The sequence below is a fragment of the Nothoprocta perdicaria genome, unplaced genomic scaffold (genome assembly GCF_003342845.1).
Source record: "Nothoprocta perdicaria isolate Ctin4 unplaced genomic scaffold, notPer1 scaffold_129, whole genome shotgun sequence".
NCBI lineage: Eukaryota > Metazoa > Chordata > Aves > Tinamiformes > Tinamidae > Nothoprocta > Nothoprocta perdicaria.
The window spans coordinates 2,012,229-2,025,498 of NW_020454416.1; the positions used below are offsets into that span (position 1 = coordinate 2,012,229).

The 13,270-nt window shown below is 48.0% G+C and overlaps 1 protein-coding gene across 1 annotated transcript; it reads right to left on the minus strand.

Annotated features, from left to right (window-relative positions):
- Window positions 1–1,898: 1,898 nt before the first annotated feature.
- ZFYVE19 (zinc finger FYVE-type containing 19) lies at window positions 1,899–12,671 on the minus strand. Its single transcript, XM_026033418.1, has 11 exons — window positions 12,618–12,671; window positions 12,137–12,258; window positions 10,398–10,451; window positions 9,663–9,820; window positions 8,641–8,786; window positions 7,560–7,674; window positions 6,777–6,986; window positions 6,191–6,270; window positions 5,327–5,437; window positions 3,780–3,919; window positions 1,899–2,416 (listed from the first exon to the last, which is right to left on the minus strand). Exons 1-11 carry the CDS (start codon window positions 12,669–12,671, stop codon window positions 2,344–2,346), a joined length of 1,263 nt encoding a protein of 420 aa, XP_025889203.1. The 3' UTR covers window positions 1,899–2,343.
- Window positions 12,672–13,270: the final 599 nt, after the last annotated feature.

Genomic DNA, 13,270 nt, shown 5'->3' on the forward strand with positions numbered 1-13,270 from the left:
AACACTCCTAGCCCTCTGACGGGGAGGCCACCAAGGCAAGAGCTCGAGCACGAAGGGCTTGTTAAGGGGAAAGTGGTCAGGCTACCACTGAAATGACCAGAAAGCTCAGCAGCCACAAGAATGTCCATTAGTGGTGCAGGGGAAAGAGTGAGCTTGTGTGTAACTGAACAGCCTCCTCCATGCATGACTAAGTTCTATTTCAGGCCCTGATCAGCTCCACTTTGGCTTCTTGGGATAAGCCCACAGAAGCCAGTATGGGAGCTTAAATAAGCTGCTTCATGCTGCAATCTACTTTTTGTTACTGCAGTGCACAGAGCAGGATTCACAAGGCTCAGGCTGCATAGCTGCACAGGAAACTCCTAGTTTGCTTATGTTGATGAAGCAAAAGCATTCAAAATATCACAAGTAATTTGCCAGTTTACCTGAGATACTGAAGACAAGCAGGTGTAAGACTACAGATTAGAATGTCTATTAACTACTTGGAAAGGACTCAGGATGGAGCCCAAAGCAAGAACCAGGTAGATCAGTCTGAAGTTTATAGGAGATATTAGAGTATCTTCTCCAGCACATGAAAAATGAAAAGCATTTAACCCAAGACAGGTTTTTTAGAGGGCTGAAGAGCTGCCAGACTAATTATCCTGGTCAAACAGCTATGAAAACGTGTAGTTCCTAGACTATCAAGAAGCCAGAACTGCATTTTGGTTTCATTTTTAAGACTGCAAACTTTTCAGGGTAGTAACCACCTAATTAAATTTTGCATAACACAGGCCTTGTTGCCAGCTCTTGCATCAGAACAGCCAGTGTGTGCCTGTCCCAAAGAGGCACTGGTGAAGCAAGGATTGTCAGGAGCAGGAACATCCTCCTCAAATGTCACGTTTTGCCACCCCTTTTTAACCAAGAGTTGTCAGAGCACAGCAAGGTGCTCTTGCAGTTCTTCCTGGGGTAACCTGCAATATTACTATCCCACACTATCGGTGACAGAGGCTACTGCAGAAGGCCCTGACTCAGCCCAGCGTGTTAGCACAAAGCTGCCTTCAGTGGTAGTTTAAGATATTTCCTGTGCTCTGAACAGGGGTGGTTGAGGTGCAGGCAAATGCTTTATTTTCCAACTCACCTAGAAGCAGTGACCTTCAGTTCAGGGGCAGGGCGCACAGCTGGGAGCGGCGATGTCAAACCAGACCGGCAAGATTCATCGCGAGTTCTCTGTCAAAGACCAGTTCTTCATTTTGCTCCCCCTGGAATCTGTCAGCCTTAGACAGCTGTCTCAGAGTCCTGGGAAGAGCCCACCCTCGTGGGATATTAAAGCTGATGTTGTGGAAATTCATTCAGGTATTGTAAAGCTGATGTCGTGGAAATTTATTTAGGTATTGGGAGCAATTTGGGGTACTTTGGTCACTGACATGTGCCATTTGCATCAGGGCTGTCTCCAGGGAGCTATGTGAGCGTATTAAAATGAGCTCTTCCCATAGCCAGATAAAGATGCAATATCCTTCATCTTCTAGGGTCACCTAATAAGGAGAGCCAAACTCTGCCTTCAGACTAACACGAAACCCTTGCAGACTAACGTGCTGCTCTCACAGACTACACTGAACTTCCACGTTGCCACTGCTGCTCACAGCAGTGTTTCCACAGGAGATTACAAAGCAGCCTGCGACTGCACGAGCAGCACTGCCAGCGAGGCAGAGGAACCACCCCTGCAGCCCAATTCCCCTGCACCTTTCCAGCAATACCATGGAAACATTTCTGGCACCTTCGTGATCTTTCATTTCATTGCCCAAGCCACGTGGCACTAGGACCGAGATCCCATTACAAGAGTCTGTCGATATTGTAAAGGGTTATCAGGCATGCCCAGGGAAGACTTTAACCACAGGCCTCTGTAAAGAGTTTTTATTACGCTTTGGAAATTCTCATTAGTCATGTGATCAGACATGTGATCAAAACAGTTCTCTTAGTGCAAAGTGCTCTGCTGCCTGTTGAACCAACGTGAGAGCTGTTAGCGAAAGCAGGATGTTATTTACCAGACAGCCAGAACCACCTTAAACACACATCTTCGCTGCCATCCACTTTGCCTTATCATCTGTATTTTAAGACTCATATTCTGTATTTTAAGATTCATATTCATCTCCTTGCACCAAGTCCTCATTTATCACAGGCACGCATTACAAACCCACCACTCCTCTAGCTGTTGCACACACACCAAGCCTCTGTGCTCAGATTACAGCACAGCCTTTAACTGTCCAAAACATGACCCATTTTGGCTGAAAATCCACTCTGACTCTTCCCATCTGGCCAACTCCATCTTCTCCAGTTCTCCAGCTCCTTTTCTGCCCTTGAGGAGACTGATCACTTCTGCTTGCGAGGAAGATGATAGCGGGAGGTGTGGTGGTCCTTCAGGTCAAACTCATCGTGGCCTTCTCTGAGAAGCAAACACAAACTGTAGTGAGGAGAAGATACGCAGGCTTGGTGCCTGTTCAAAGACACAAGGTATCTCCCAGCACCCCTACTAGAAACCTATCCCAGGGGCTGCCTGGGAGGACCCCACTAGCAGCCACGTGCACTGACACCTTCATCTGTCTGCATGTAATAGAAACCTCTGAGGTGCTTCGTGGAGAACCAGAAAGCTCTGCTCATCCTTAGCTGCCAGCAGGGGAAGTGGCAGGAGGCCTCTCCACCTCGTTCCCTTTTGAAGAGATTCACACTGCTCATTTTCAGCACTACTGCTGCGACTCATGAGTGTTGTTAGCAGCTCCCACAACAACAGCCAAAATGAGAGTCTGCTCCGTAAAATCTGAAAAATAACTGTTGTGGCTAAACTACACTATATTGGCAGTTGTCCTAACTATGATAAAAAGCAGGCAGGGTTAAGATGTCAGCTCTCATTTGCAGTGTGCAACTGATGCACTTGCTCTCCTGCAAGCCTGCTGATTTTTCTTTTATTGATTCTGTGTAAGCTTTTTGTTTTTGTTTTTTAAGCATCTAGCACTGCCAATCACATGCTTCCTTACACTTTAATACATTCTTCCCCACTCCATTCCCATCTCTCTGCAAACCCCTCTGCAGGAAATGACAGAACACACATAAGAGCATCTTTTCCCTCCCTCAACCAGATCCTCACCTTGCTGCAGTCTAAATGTCTACCAGCTCTAACATGAGTCAACGGAGTTGACTCCAGTGCTTTTGAAGCCTGACAAAAAGAAGCCACACAAGCTGTGATGAACAGCTTTTTATCCAAGGGAATTAACATCCAAAACTAGACATACAGCTTTTTGTCAGAAATCAAATTACATGCGTTTAAGAACCATGACTGTAACTACTGTAAAATGTGACTGAGGGAATAAGGTTCTTCCATATACATTTCAGATATTTATATGGTTTAAGACTGCATGGTGTCAACCGAAGAGAAGCCTCAGGAATTCATACCATCTGACCTTGCCTCCTGCGAGAATCCAGCCCAGCTCATTTATCATGTTCCATGAACAAGCTGCAGACGAGCTGGACAATGGTTCCACTCAGCCCGTCCTTGCGGTGCAGCACACGAGCTGCCCGGGGGGCACGCAGACAATGTGCCCACACAGGCACCGTGGCAGCGCAGAAGGAGCCTTTCTGCCCAGAGCCAGCTTAGCCCCCTAAAGCCAGGGTCACCATTAATCTCACACACGCTCGCCTTTAAGGAACAGCACTCAGTTCACTGCTGGATTCCCCGCATCTCCCTGCACGCAGACAGGAGGCCAAGCCTCCCTGGGACCCCCCTCCCAGGCCAAGAACAGGGGGGGAGCTACCGAAAGCACCGCTGGCAGTAGAGGTCCCCGTCACAGCCGTGGCAGCGCAAGGTGGCATCTTCGTTGCAGATACAGCACCAGGGTAACTCCTCATCACTCTCGTCTGAGGTGGGAAGCGCCACGGCCACCGAAGCCTGGCTCTACCTCAGGAATAAAACAGGAATGCAGAATTCAAAGGAGACATACGGGACTTCCATTACAGTATGTGGTGGCCACGGTGACGCGTACAGTACAAGACTGTGTTCTCTGCTAATTCTGAAGTCTAAGAGATGAATTAGCCTGGAGCTCAAGGTTAAGGTGCAAACATATGGGCCTGCACATACAGAAAAGCAGTCAGGTGCATTTGCTCAGGAAGCTATACTGTCAGGATGGTTAGCAACTATTCATCCTCATTCAGAGTCTCCTACAACAGCATAAACCAGTGTGGTCTGCCCTGTGTTACAAAGGCTGAAGCCCATCGTGGCACTCAGTGCAGCTGTACCCAGTGAGAGGCAATCCCTGCCGCAAAGGCAGGTGCTCGAGCAGCTCTGCTGACAAGCTGGGAAGGGAAGGCAGCAGTCAAGCAGGAGTCTATCATTTTCTCCATGTTACAAACACAAAGCAGACATAAAGGCAATGACTTCCCAAAGGCCCCTATGACTGATCTGTACCTGTGGTTGGGCTGAAAAGTTCTTCCAAAATGATGATCTAAAAATCTATCTATAAAGTCTTCCTTATCTCCTTCTGCTTTACAGAAAGCCTATACTGAAATGAACAGTCACATGCAGTGGGACACAGAGCCAGAGCACTGGCAAACGCAGCCTCCTAACACAACAGAAAAGAGACAGGGCTAGCATCTACATCAGAGATGCCAAGAGTGCAAGGTGGCATACCTATGAGATGGATGTTTTTTCAATAACACTTACAATTAAATAATTTCTTCCATGGGGACAGGCCTGTCAGCTCTCTGTGAATCACAGGTCCATTTAATTCTTGTGATATACATTAGAGAAGGTGTATGCATTTCCATAATGGGCTGGAATCCATTCTTAGCATATGATATCTTGTTACTAATGCCTCCCTTTGACGTTATAAGAGAACACAGGCACTTGATTACTGTCTAGAAATTCTATTCTGCACCTGCCAAAAGCACTGGCAACCCTCCCACTCACCCTGGGTCAGCCTCTGTGGTACCAGACTGTGGCTTCTTTGGTTTAATCATACCGGTCAGTTAAAAATCCCTTCTCTCACATCTACCTCACCAGTCCTCTGCAGTCCTATCCACCTCACTGTCCCACACAGAGGAAAGCAGCCTGAAAGGATTCTGGATTCTAAAGGGATTCTAGCAAATCCTTTTAAAAGTACAAGATTATTCACATCACAGTGCTGGTCAGACTTGCAGGAGCAGCTGAGATGTTTGTCTTCTCAGCTCATCTGCCCTAGGGAAGCTGGTTGGTTGTTTCTTTCTGTACTCAGGCTAGGGATGCAGCAAACATTTCTTGCAGAGTTGCACTCTCCCGGGACCCTGGAACATGTCACTTCCAAGAGATCCTGTCCAGCTCACTGACCTTTTGCTTTGCCTTTTTAGGTAGGTTGTGTTGCAGGGATCCTGGCTGGGTCTTCTGATCTGGAGGAATATTGAAGCCACTTGCTTCATCCAAGGCTGCTTCCTCTGCAAGCTGGTAACAAGGAAAAGCGAGAAATTGGTGGTTTCACTTTTGGGAGCCTCTGAGAGGCTCTACATCTCCTTCCCTTCTCTTTGTCCCCTCACAATAATTGGAGAAGTCCAAATATGCTTATGTGATACAGACAGATGGAAGCTAAATGCCTACACTTGGAAGATGGTGTGTACACTGAGAACAGCCAGCCTGGCAGAAGGAGGCCTCAGCTAACACACCCTGCCTTGCAGTGCAGCTGTCAGCACACCTTTAACAGCATGCTAATCACACTGGGGTCATCTGTCACCAGCCAAGAATACATGCAGGGCAAGCTCATATCTCCCTTCAGAACAAACCACAAACATTTCAGAGAGAAATCTTGGCATAAACTGTGCAAAAAGTGTCTCATTATCCATGTTCCAGCTCAGTGGGAGATGGAAAAAGCAGCAAAGAAGCACCAGCAGGTTTGGGACAGAGTCAAAGAGCAGAGAGAGACCACAAGAAACATTAAGTATGAATGAGAATGCCAATATATCAGACTAGTCGTAAAGTCTTGTACTTCTTGTGGCTGAATGGATGCGTGTTAATTAGCATTGGAAAAGCACTCGGGGAAAGACATGAGACTCTGCCCAGGGACAGAAATGCATCCTTTGCATGCCCATCAGAGACACACACACACACACACACACACACACAAAAGGAAAGAGAAAAAAAAAAGTGAGAGGGAGAAGGATTAAGAGGAAAGAAAACAAGGGCACAGCAGCCACTTCTGACCTGTTTTAGCACTCTCTGGATGGCTTTCTCTTCATCCACCTCCTCATCACTGTCCGGGAGATTATAGTTTTCCAAAGTAACTGCAGAAATAACAGGCAGAGTATCTCATGACCCACACTCCCCTTGTATCTTGTGCCCACTCGTGTTCTAGAGACCATCCTCCATGGGGTGAGTTCCACAGAGACTGGCACTCTGGCTCTGGCACAGACACACAGCTCCTTTTCAGACTCTTCAAAAGGGACACTACTGTTTGCTTGTTTCTAGTGTAAGAAAGGGGAGAGAAAACAAGAGTTTTGTTTTTAAACGGTCTTATTAACCTCACCAGAGCATGCTAGAATTATCTGAAAGAAAGATGTAAAACAACGGAGCCTGCCTTTACCGCTCCAGCCTTCAGCCCCAAAGAGGAGCATTTGTAGTGATTTCATGATGGACCAAACTGTACAATTTTACACAGCAAAATCTCAGCTTGCTTTCTGCAGAGCATAAGGGAATTAAATGGATCAAGACTCTCAAAAGAGAAGAAAAATTGCTCTATCACAGTAACTCGATTACCTCTCTTGGCATTGTACTTCCCTCTATAACCCACCTTTCTCTGGGTCTTGGCCTCTAAGTGCTGCCAATCTCTTGGCAACTTGCAGGATCTTCTCCTGCCTTGTGTTCTCTTCCCGCAGTTCAGAAGCGGCCTCTGCCAAAAGTTTATTCTTCTCTTCTTCTAGCTGTTTTGGATCCAGCCTTGCTGGGCAAAGGCCACCTTCGCTTTCCCGACTGAGATCATTCAAGGTTTGCCTGTTAGCAGCTGAAAAGACACACAGAAGCTGCTGATGACTCAGGAGCAGTCTTCCCAAGGCTCAGACAACACCACTAAAGCCATGGCATGGGAGCACCTTGTTGCTCCCAATTAACTGGGTTAATGACAGGGGAAGGCATGGCAGAGTCGCATCCACATGCTACTTAGAGAGACACTAATGAGCCAGGGTTGCATTTTAGAATGAGATTGCAGAAGACAATGGTATCCCAGATGCCTTTTCTTAAGAGAGGGGAGGAAAAAAAAAAAAAAAAGCACATAAGTGCTGGAAGTAGCAACAGCTCCTCCCTAGGGAAGTGTCACCTTACAGAAATAGAAAGAAGCAATTTAAGTAGTATAATAATATAATCCTGAAAAGAAGAAACCACCTTCTAGGCAGAGACAATGAGACCCAGTGCAGAGCTGGGTGGCCCTGCTTGGTCAGTTGGGATGTTATGAAGAGGAGATAAGGACAAACTGGACACCTAACTCAACTATAAGCGAGTTAGGAAAGCATGTGCTCCCCTCCCACTGTAACACACACGTTAGTAGACAGAAACAGCTCACTAAAGACAGAATAGATACCTTGAGGTGGGACTTCTGGAGTGTAACGCTCATCAATGGCAACTTCTTCAGTCAGCTGAGTTAACAGGTCATCTGTCTGCTGGGTGAGGCTTCTGCTATCAGGGGGCTGGTGCACCTAAGTAACAAGGGGAGGGAGAAGGGGAGAAGGCAAATGAGGAGAAAGGGACACAATCCAATTGAAACAAACTAACAAACGGAAAAAAAAAAAAACAAAGATCATCCTAGCTGGGAACAAGACAAAAAGATGCCGCCACTGATCTTGGGAGATCAGCTCTGATATCTGGTGTGAGGCTTCATTAGCAGAGGTGTTGAATGCCCATGACTAACTGCAGTTACATAAATAAGGGGCAATGAATGTGCAGGATTAGATAACTGCTGGGTCCCAACCCCTGCTGCTACCATCTCCAAGGCAAATAAAATGCCATTCCTAGCAGCGTCCACTCACAATCTCCACTGCAACATGAGAAAAGCTGGGCGTGCAGAACAGCTGAAAGGAGAGCAAGAAAAGAACCTCTCAGGGACAAAATCATTCACACAGTCTTGAAGACACAGATCCAACCCCTTCCTCTATAATATGAGGCCAGCCACTTAACCTCTGTGCTTCCACTTTTAGATATAATTTCTGATAGTTAACAGGATTTTGCTTAGTAGAGATGCAGTAGGAAATGTAGGATACAACTAGAAGGCAGGGCTGATAAACCCAAATACAGATGAACAGGTTAGAATGGAGGGAAACAAAAAAAGAGGGAAAAAAAAAAGAAAATCAGGTCACTTAGAAATACAAATTGATTGAGGAGAATAAACTTAGCATTGATTGGTGAAAACAGAACACGTCAACTATACTTGATTTAAACATAAGACTGCAGATTGTATCTTTTACTGAAGCAGTATAGCGCTGCTCATTTGCTTCAAGAGAATAATCACACAAACGGGAAGCAGACAGATTTTGGAAGGGAAGCACTTGAAAACAAAAGAGGTGAAGAAGGAGGAAAGGCTGTCACGCTTCAGAAATCCCTGGGGACACCACAGCTGCTGTGCCAGCTTAGATCACATTGCCAGCCAAGGGGCTGAGGGAGCTTACTGCTCTGGGAGCCTGGGAAGGAGGCACTCTCCCTTGCAGCACGGCCAAACGGTCCTCCATCTCCTGGATGGATGGGGCAGGTCGCTGGCAGCCTTCCTTCAGTGCAGCCAGCCTCGCTTCGATCTCGGCCTCAGAAGGGATGGACTCTGCATTTCAGACCAACAAAGGAAAATAAGTTATTCTGTTACTGAAAACAATATTTTTTTCTTAAAATTGTATTTCTCAGAATACAATTCCAAGAATCATGGCCCAGACGTGCAAGCAAAAACCTCCCTCAGCCTCTGATCTGAGTGGGGTTATGCTGCAGAGAGGAGAGGACTGCCCTCATGTTAGGACCAGGACTACCCTGGTCTTGCCCGAGTTGTTGCCTCCTCTGCCATTTCTCTCCCAGCCGTAAGATGAGTGCTGCAGTAACCTCATTTGACAATCAGCTCACAAGGGATACGAAGCGAGATTCACGTGTCAGTAAAATAGTTTTTCTACTGCAGACACCACAAATGTAAGCCAGAACATGAAGTTCTGTTGTGGTCTGGTCCCAGTTGTGGTCTGGGATCAAAGTCCCAGTTTTCTCTACTCTGTGAGGTAAACCCAGTCAGAGCACGGTCTTACAGACTGGTACTGGTGTGGTGGAAAATAACCCACAGGAAACCTCCTGCAAAACAGATTGTCCAAAGGTCTCCATTTTATTCAGCTCCTGCTGTGCTTGACATGCGAATTTTTTTACTCAAAACACTAGAAAATCAGAAGATGATTTCATAGGTAAAATACTACCTCAAAATTGAGAGGCAATTTCAAAAGAAACCCCAGGGAAAACAAAGAAATCAGAACATTAATCTAAAATCGCTGCAGAATCTATCTAGCCACTGTGTTATCAGGGCATAGCTGTTCTGACCAGTTTATTCACCTCACTGGCTGAAAAGAGAGGCTCTGAAAGACCATCGCTTCCCTCTTCCCTCCAGCTCCTTATTTCCCAGTTAACAGTGTTCCCACCCTGGGAAATGCCGGAGTTCTTTGAAACTCACTGGGTTTCCTTTCCTCCCTGAGCCTCTCCAGTCTCTCTGCAATAGCTCTATCTTCTTTTGAAAGTCCTTGGTATCCAGAGCCTGCTTGACATGGTTTCACCGCTGCCTTCTGCTGCCCTTTTGGCTGGTTTTGCTTAGCCTCAAAAGCTGCCACGCGCCTGTGAAAAGGATGGAAAAGACATGACACTGCTGAGAACAGAGGTTTCAATGATGAGACATCAAGACAGTCTCTGTGATCCCTACACACTATTTGAAGACAGACAGTATGGGGCAGAACAGAGACCACTCATTCCTGTACCACGTTCCACCGCATGGGCAGGATGTAAAGAAAGGAGGAGAAAAGAAGTAAAGAAAAGGAATAAAGAAAGGCACAGCCCATCACAACAGCCCACAGCACTATTTCTTCGGAGACAGGCAATACTTCAGCACCAGACTCCTGTTTCCAAGACAGCCATATTGGACACAGCTCAACATAACCAGGTGGCTGTTCAGCGGCCTACTCAAAAGTAAAAGCAAAAAGCAAAAACAAAAGAGAACAAACAATCCCTTTCACACACTGCACCCAACAGCCCTAGAACAACGAAACAAAAGCTCCAACCTTAACCTAATTCTGAAGAAGCAAACACCCACCTTGCAAGAAACAGTTTTGATGGTCCCCATGAGGGGCAGAGGAGAGAGGGCCTGAAAGGTTACCTTGGGCAGAAGCCAAAGGGGGCTCTGGCAGGTGCAACTCACTTTTTGTAGTTCGCCGGTGGTGACCATTTTGCTGAGCTGCTTTGAGATCCCTCTCTGCAAGGCAAAAGTAATGCTCTCTCTGAACTCATGTCCTTCATTCATCCATTCTTTCAAACCAAGAAAAATTAGCATACATGTCTATGAACCTCCTGGCATAGTCCTTTCATAACCTCATTAATATACAGCGCAATTAACTTAGGAAAGGTGTCAGATGATGTAGCCACTTAGAACAGCATTGGACCTCATTCCTAGTCCTTTGTTTCTATTGCTCCACATCTGAACAAAATTCATTTAATATTCTCATGAGTTCCAGAAGAAAGGAGGGTGAATCACCTGTGCCTCCCACAGCATCTCCCAGTCCAGACAGCAGCTAGCTAAGACTCCCAGTGGATTTAGCTCCAGCACAGCAGAGCACTCTGAAAGGAGTTATGTCATGCAACAAACACAGAATTATGTAATGCACAACCCAAACTCTAAATGAAATGCTATAAACCTGTTTATACAAACACCAGTTTCCTAATGACATCTTCTCGCCTGCTTGAACGCTGCACACCACAAACACCTTGTGTAACTCTAAGCCCTGACTTGCTACGGTCAGGTTAAGCAGCTAACTACGCTTGTAAGTTACGTGCACTTACGTATGGTTAACATATCATTCCTAGAAGTTACAAATACATCTGCATTCTGCTGTATAATTAGAAATAAAGAGCCTTATTTTCTCTTTCTTTTTTCTTTTTTTTTTCTGGATTGCTTTCCCACTCAACCTTTTCAGTTCTGAAAGCTGTTTTGCATGAAGAGCATTCACACAGGCAGCTTACAGAACTGCAACCCACTGGTTTATCTATCTGCTGTCCAGTAAGGGGATATTTTTTTTCTTCTGTAACTCCACAGCACTGACATTAAACAGATGAGAGAGAGGGGAAAAAAAAAACCCACCAACAAAAAACCCCCCACACCTAAGGAAAGGCAGACTTCTTTTGTGAATACTTTAGGAGTTGTAACGAGCAATGAGAAGTTCTCCAAATGGAAAGATTGTGAATTTGTATTTTCATCTTATGCTACTCCAAAAGTGCTAGCTCATCTTTAAACATCTGCAGAGCCAGACTATTCCCCACTTGTTGGTGAAAATTCCTTGCTAAATGAGAAAAGTGGGGAAGAGAAGTAAGACAAACACAAGAGAAGGGGCAAAATACACAAGATTTGGTGAAGAGAGAGTTTCTGGTGTAAACCGTGCTCTTGTATTACCTGTGTACGTCCAACAACACAAGCTGCTACTGAATTACAACTTTTTGTTTTCAACAGCCTACCTCTGGGTTATGTCTGTGAATATGTATGTATTTTCATTCTAGAAGAAAATCAATTACACACGACAAAACGTGGGTCTTCAGGGCACACAGATCAGAGGCCTGTGGGTGAGGAGGAGCCGCGGCACTGCCTGCCCACAGAGGTAATGGTCACAACGCTGGGCTGCGTGGCTGCTCAGTTCCTGCACAGCACAAAGGGCTGCCAGCGCTCCCCAAAGGGTGAAGGTACAGACCTGCCCCTCGCTACGGAGGGGCACCTCGCAAACACGAACGTGTTCTGACCGAGCGGCCCGCGGGCTGAGCTTGAGACTCTCGGGTACAGCGCGTGCGCAAGCGCAAACCTGGCTCGCACGAGAAGCCTGCACCGCGGCAGGGGCGTGCAAAAGGGAGAAGCAAAGCGGGGCTCGGTGTCGGCTGAAGAAAGGCCCCTCTTACCCGGCGAGGCTGCCTCGGCACCGCTGGCACAGCTTCTGCGGCGCGTCTCCGCAGCGGGCAGCGGCGGCGCTGGAGCGGAGGCAGCCGGCGCAGAAGGCCCGCCCGCAGCCCGGGCACCCGCACTGCGGGGACACACAGACACACACACGCACAGACATGAGACAGAGCCGGGGACGGGGCTTCGCCCGCGGCCGCCACGTTCCCGCCGCGGGGGAGCCGCTCCCGGGGAGCGCCGGGTCACAGCCGCTGCTGCGGATCCGCATTCCCCGTCTTCAGGCACTACTATCGGCCGAAGGAGCGCAAAATAAAGGGTCTTTCCCCGGGACACGCAGCGCACATGGGAGCAGAGGGACGGCAAATGCCTCGTTTAGCAGCGACCTTGGCAGAGCCCGGCAGGCAAGCAAGGAAGGCGCGGCGCCGGGCCGGGCCGGGCCGGACCGGGCCGCGCTCCCCCGGCGCGGGGCCGCTACGCCCGACTTGCCTCCTTCCTGAAGAGCGTGAACCTGGCGGCGCAGCCGTAGCAGCGGCCCGCCATGGCGCGGCGGCGGCCGCCCCGCTCCTCCCGGCGCGGCTCGCGCTCCGGCGGCGGCCGCCGCCTCCCGGCGCGGAGGACTCCATTGCCCGGCACGCAGCGCGGGAGGGCGGGCCCGCCGGCAAGCGACGCCCCAAAATATATATATTCCACTAATAAACTCTGATTTGCACTCTGCAGCAAGTTCTCTATAGCAATAGCAGGGCAATTACAGAAATGTAGCTCAATTGCTTAGCGAGGCCGCAGCAGAATTTGCCGTAGGCTCCCGATAAAGCGCGGTGAGGAAGGATTAACGCCGTGTTTGGCAAACACGGAGCCCGGCATTCCCGCGGCGACCGCCAGGCGGGGCCCGGCCCCCGCGGGCGCCTCGGCCGGCTCTGCCGCTGCAGCGCCCTACGGGAAGGGTTAGATGGGCACAGCCCCTGAGCCCACCAAGCCCGGAAGGTTCTCCATTCGTTTGGCACGCAGGAGAGTTTAAGCAGTCTTGGGTTAATATGCCTTTTTCTCAACAAAACTCAGTTGTTGTGTAGTAACTTATACGTTCTCTGCCTCAAAAACCAAAAGGTTTCAGCTGAAAACACTGTATTCCTCTTTGACTTGAT

Coding starts and splice junctions, on each gene's coding strand:
- ZFYVE19 (XM_026033418.1), bottom strand. CDS start 12,671: ATGGCGGGCCGCTGCTACGGCTGCGCCGCCAGGTTCACGCTCTTCAGG. Junction 10,452..12,136: donor TGCCGAGGCAGCCTCGCCGG/GTAAGAGGGGCC, acceptor TTTGCCTTGCAG/AGAGGGATCTCAAAGCAGCT. Junction 5,438..6,190: donor TCCAGAGAGTGCTAAAACAG/GTCAGAAGTGGC, acceptor CCTTGTTACCAG/CTTGCAGAGGAAGCAGCCTT.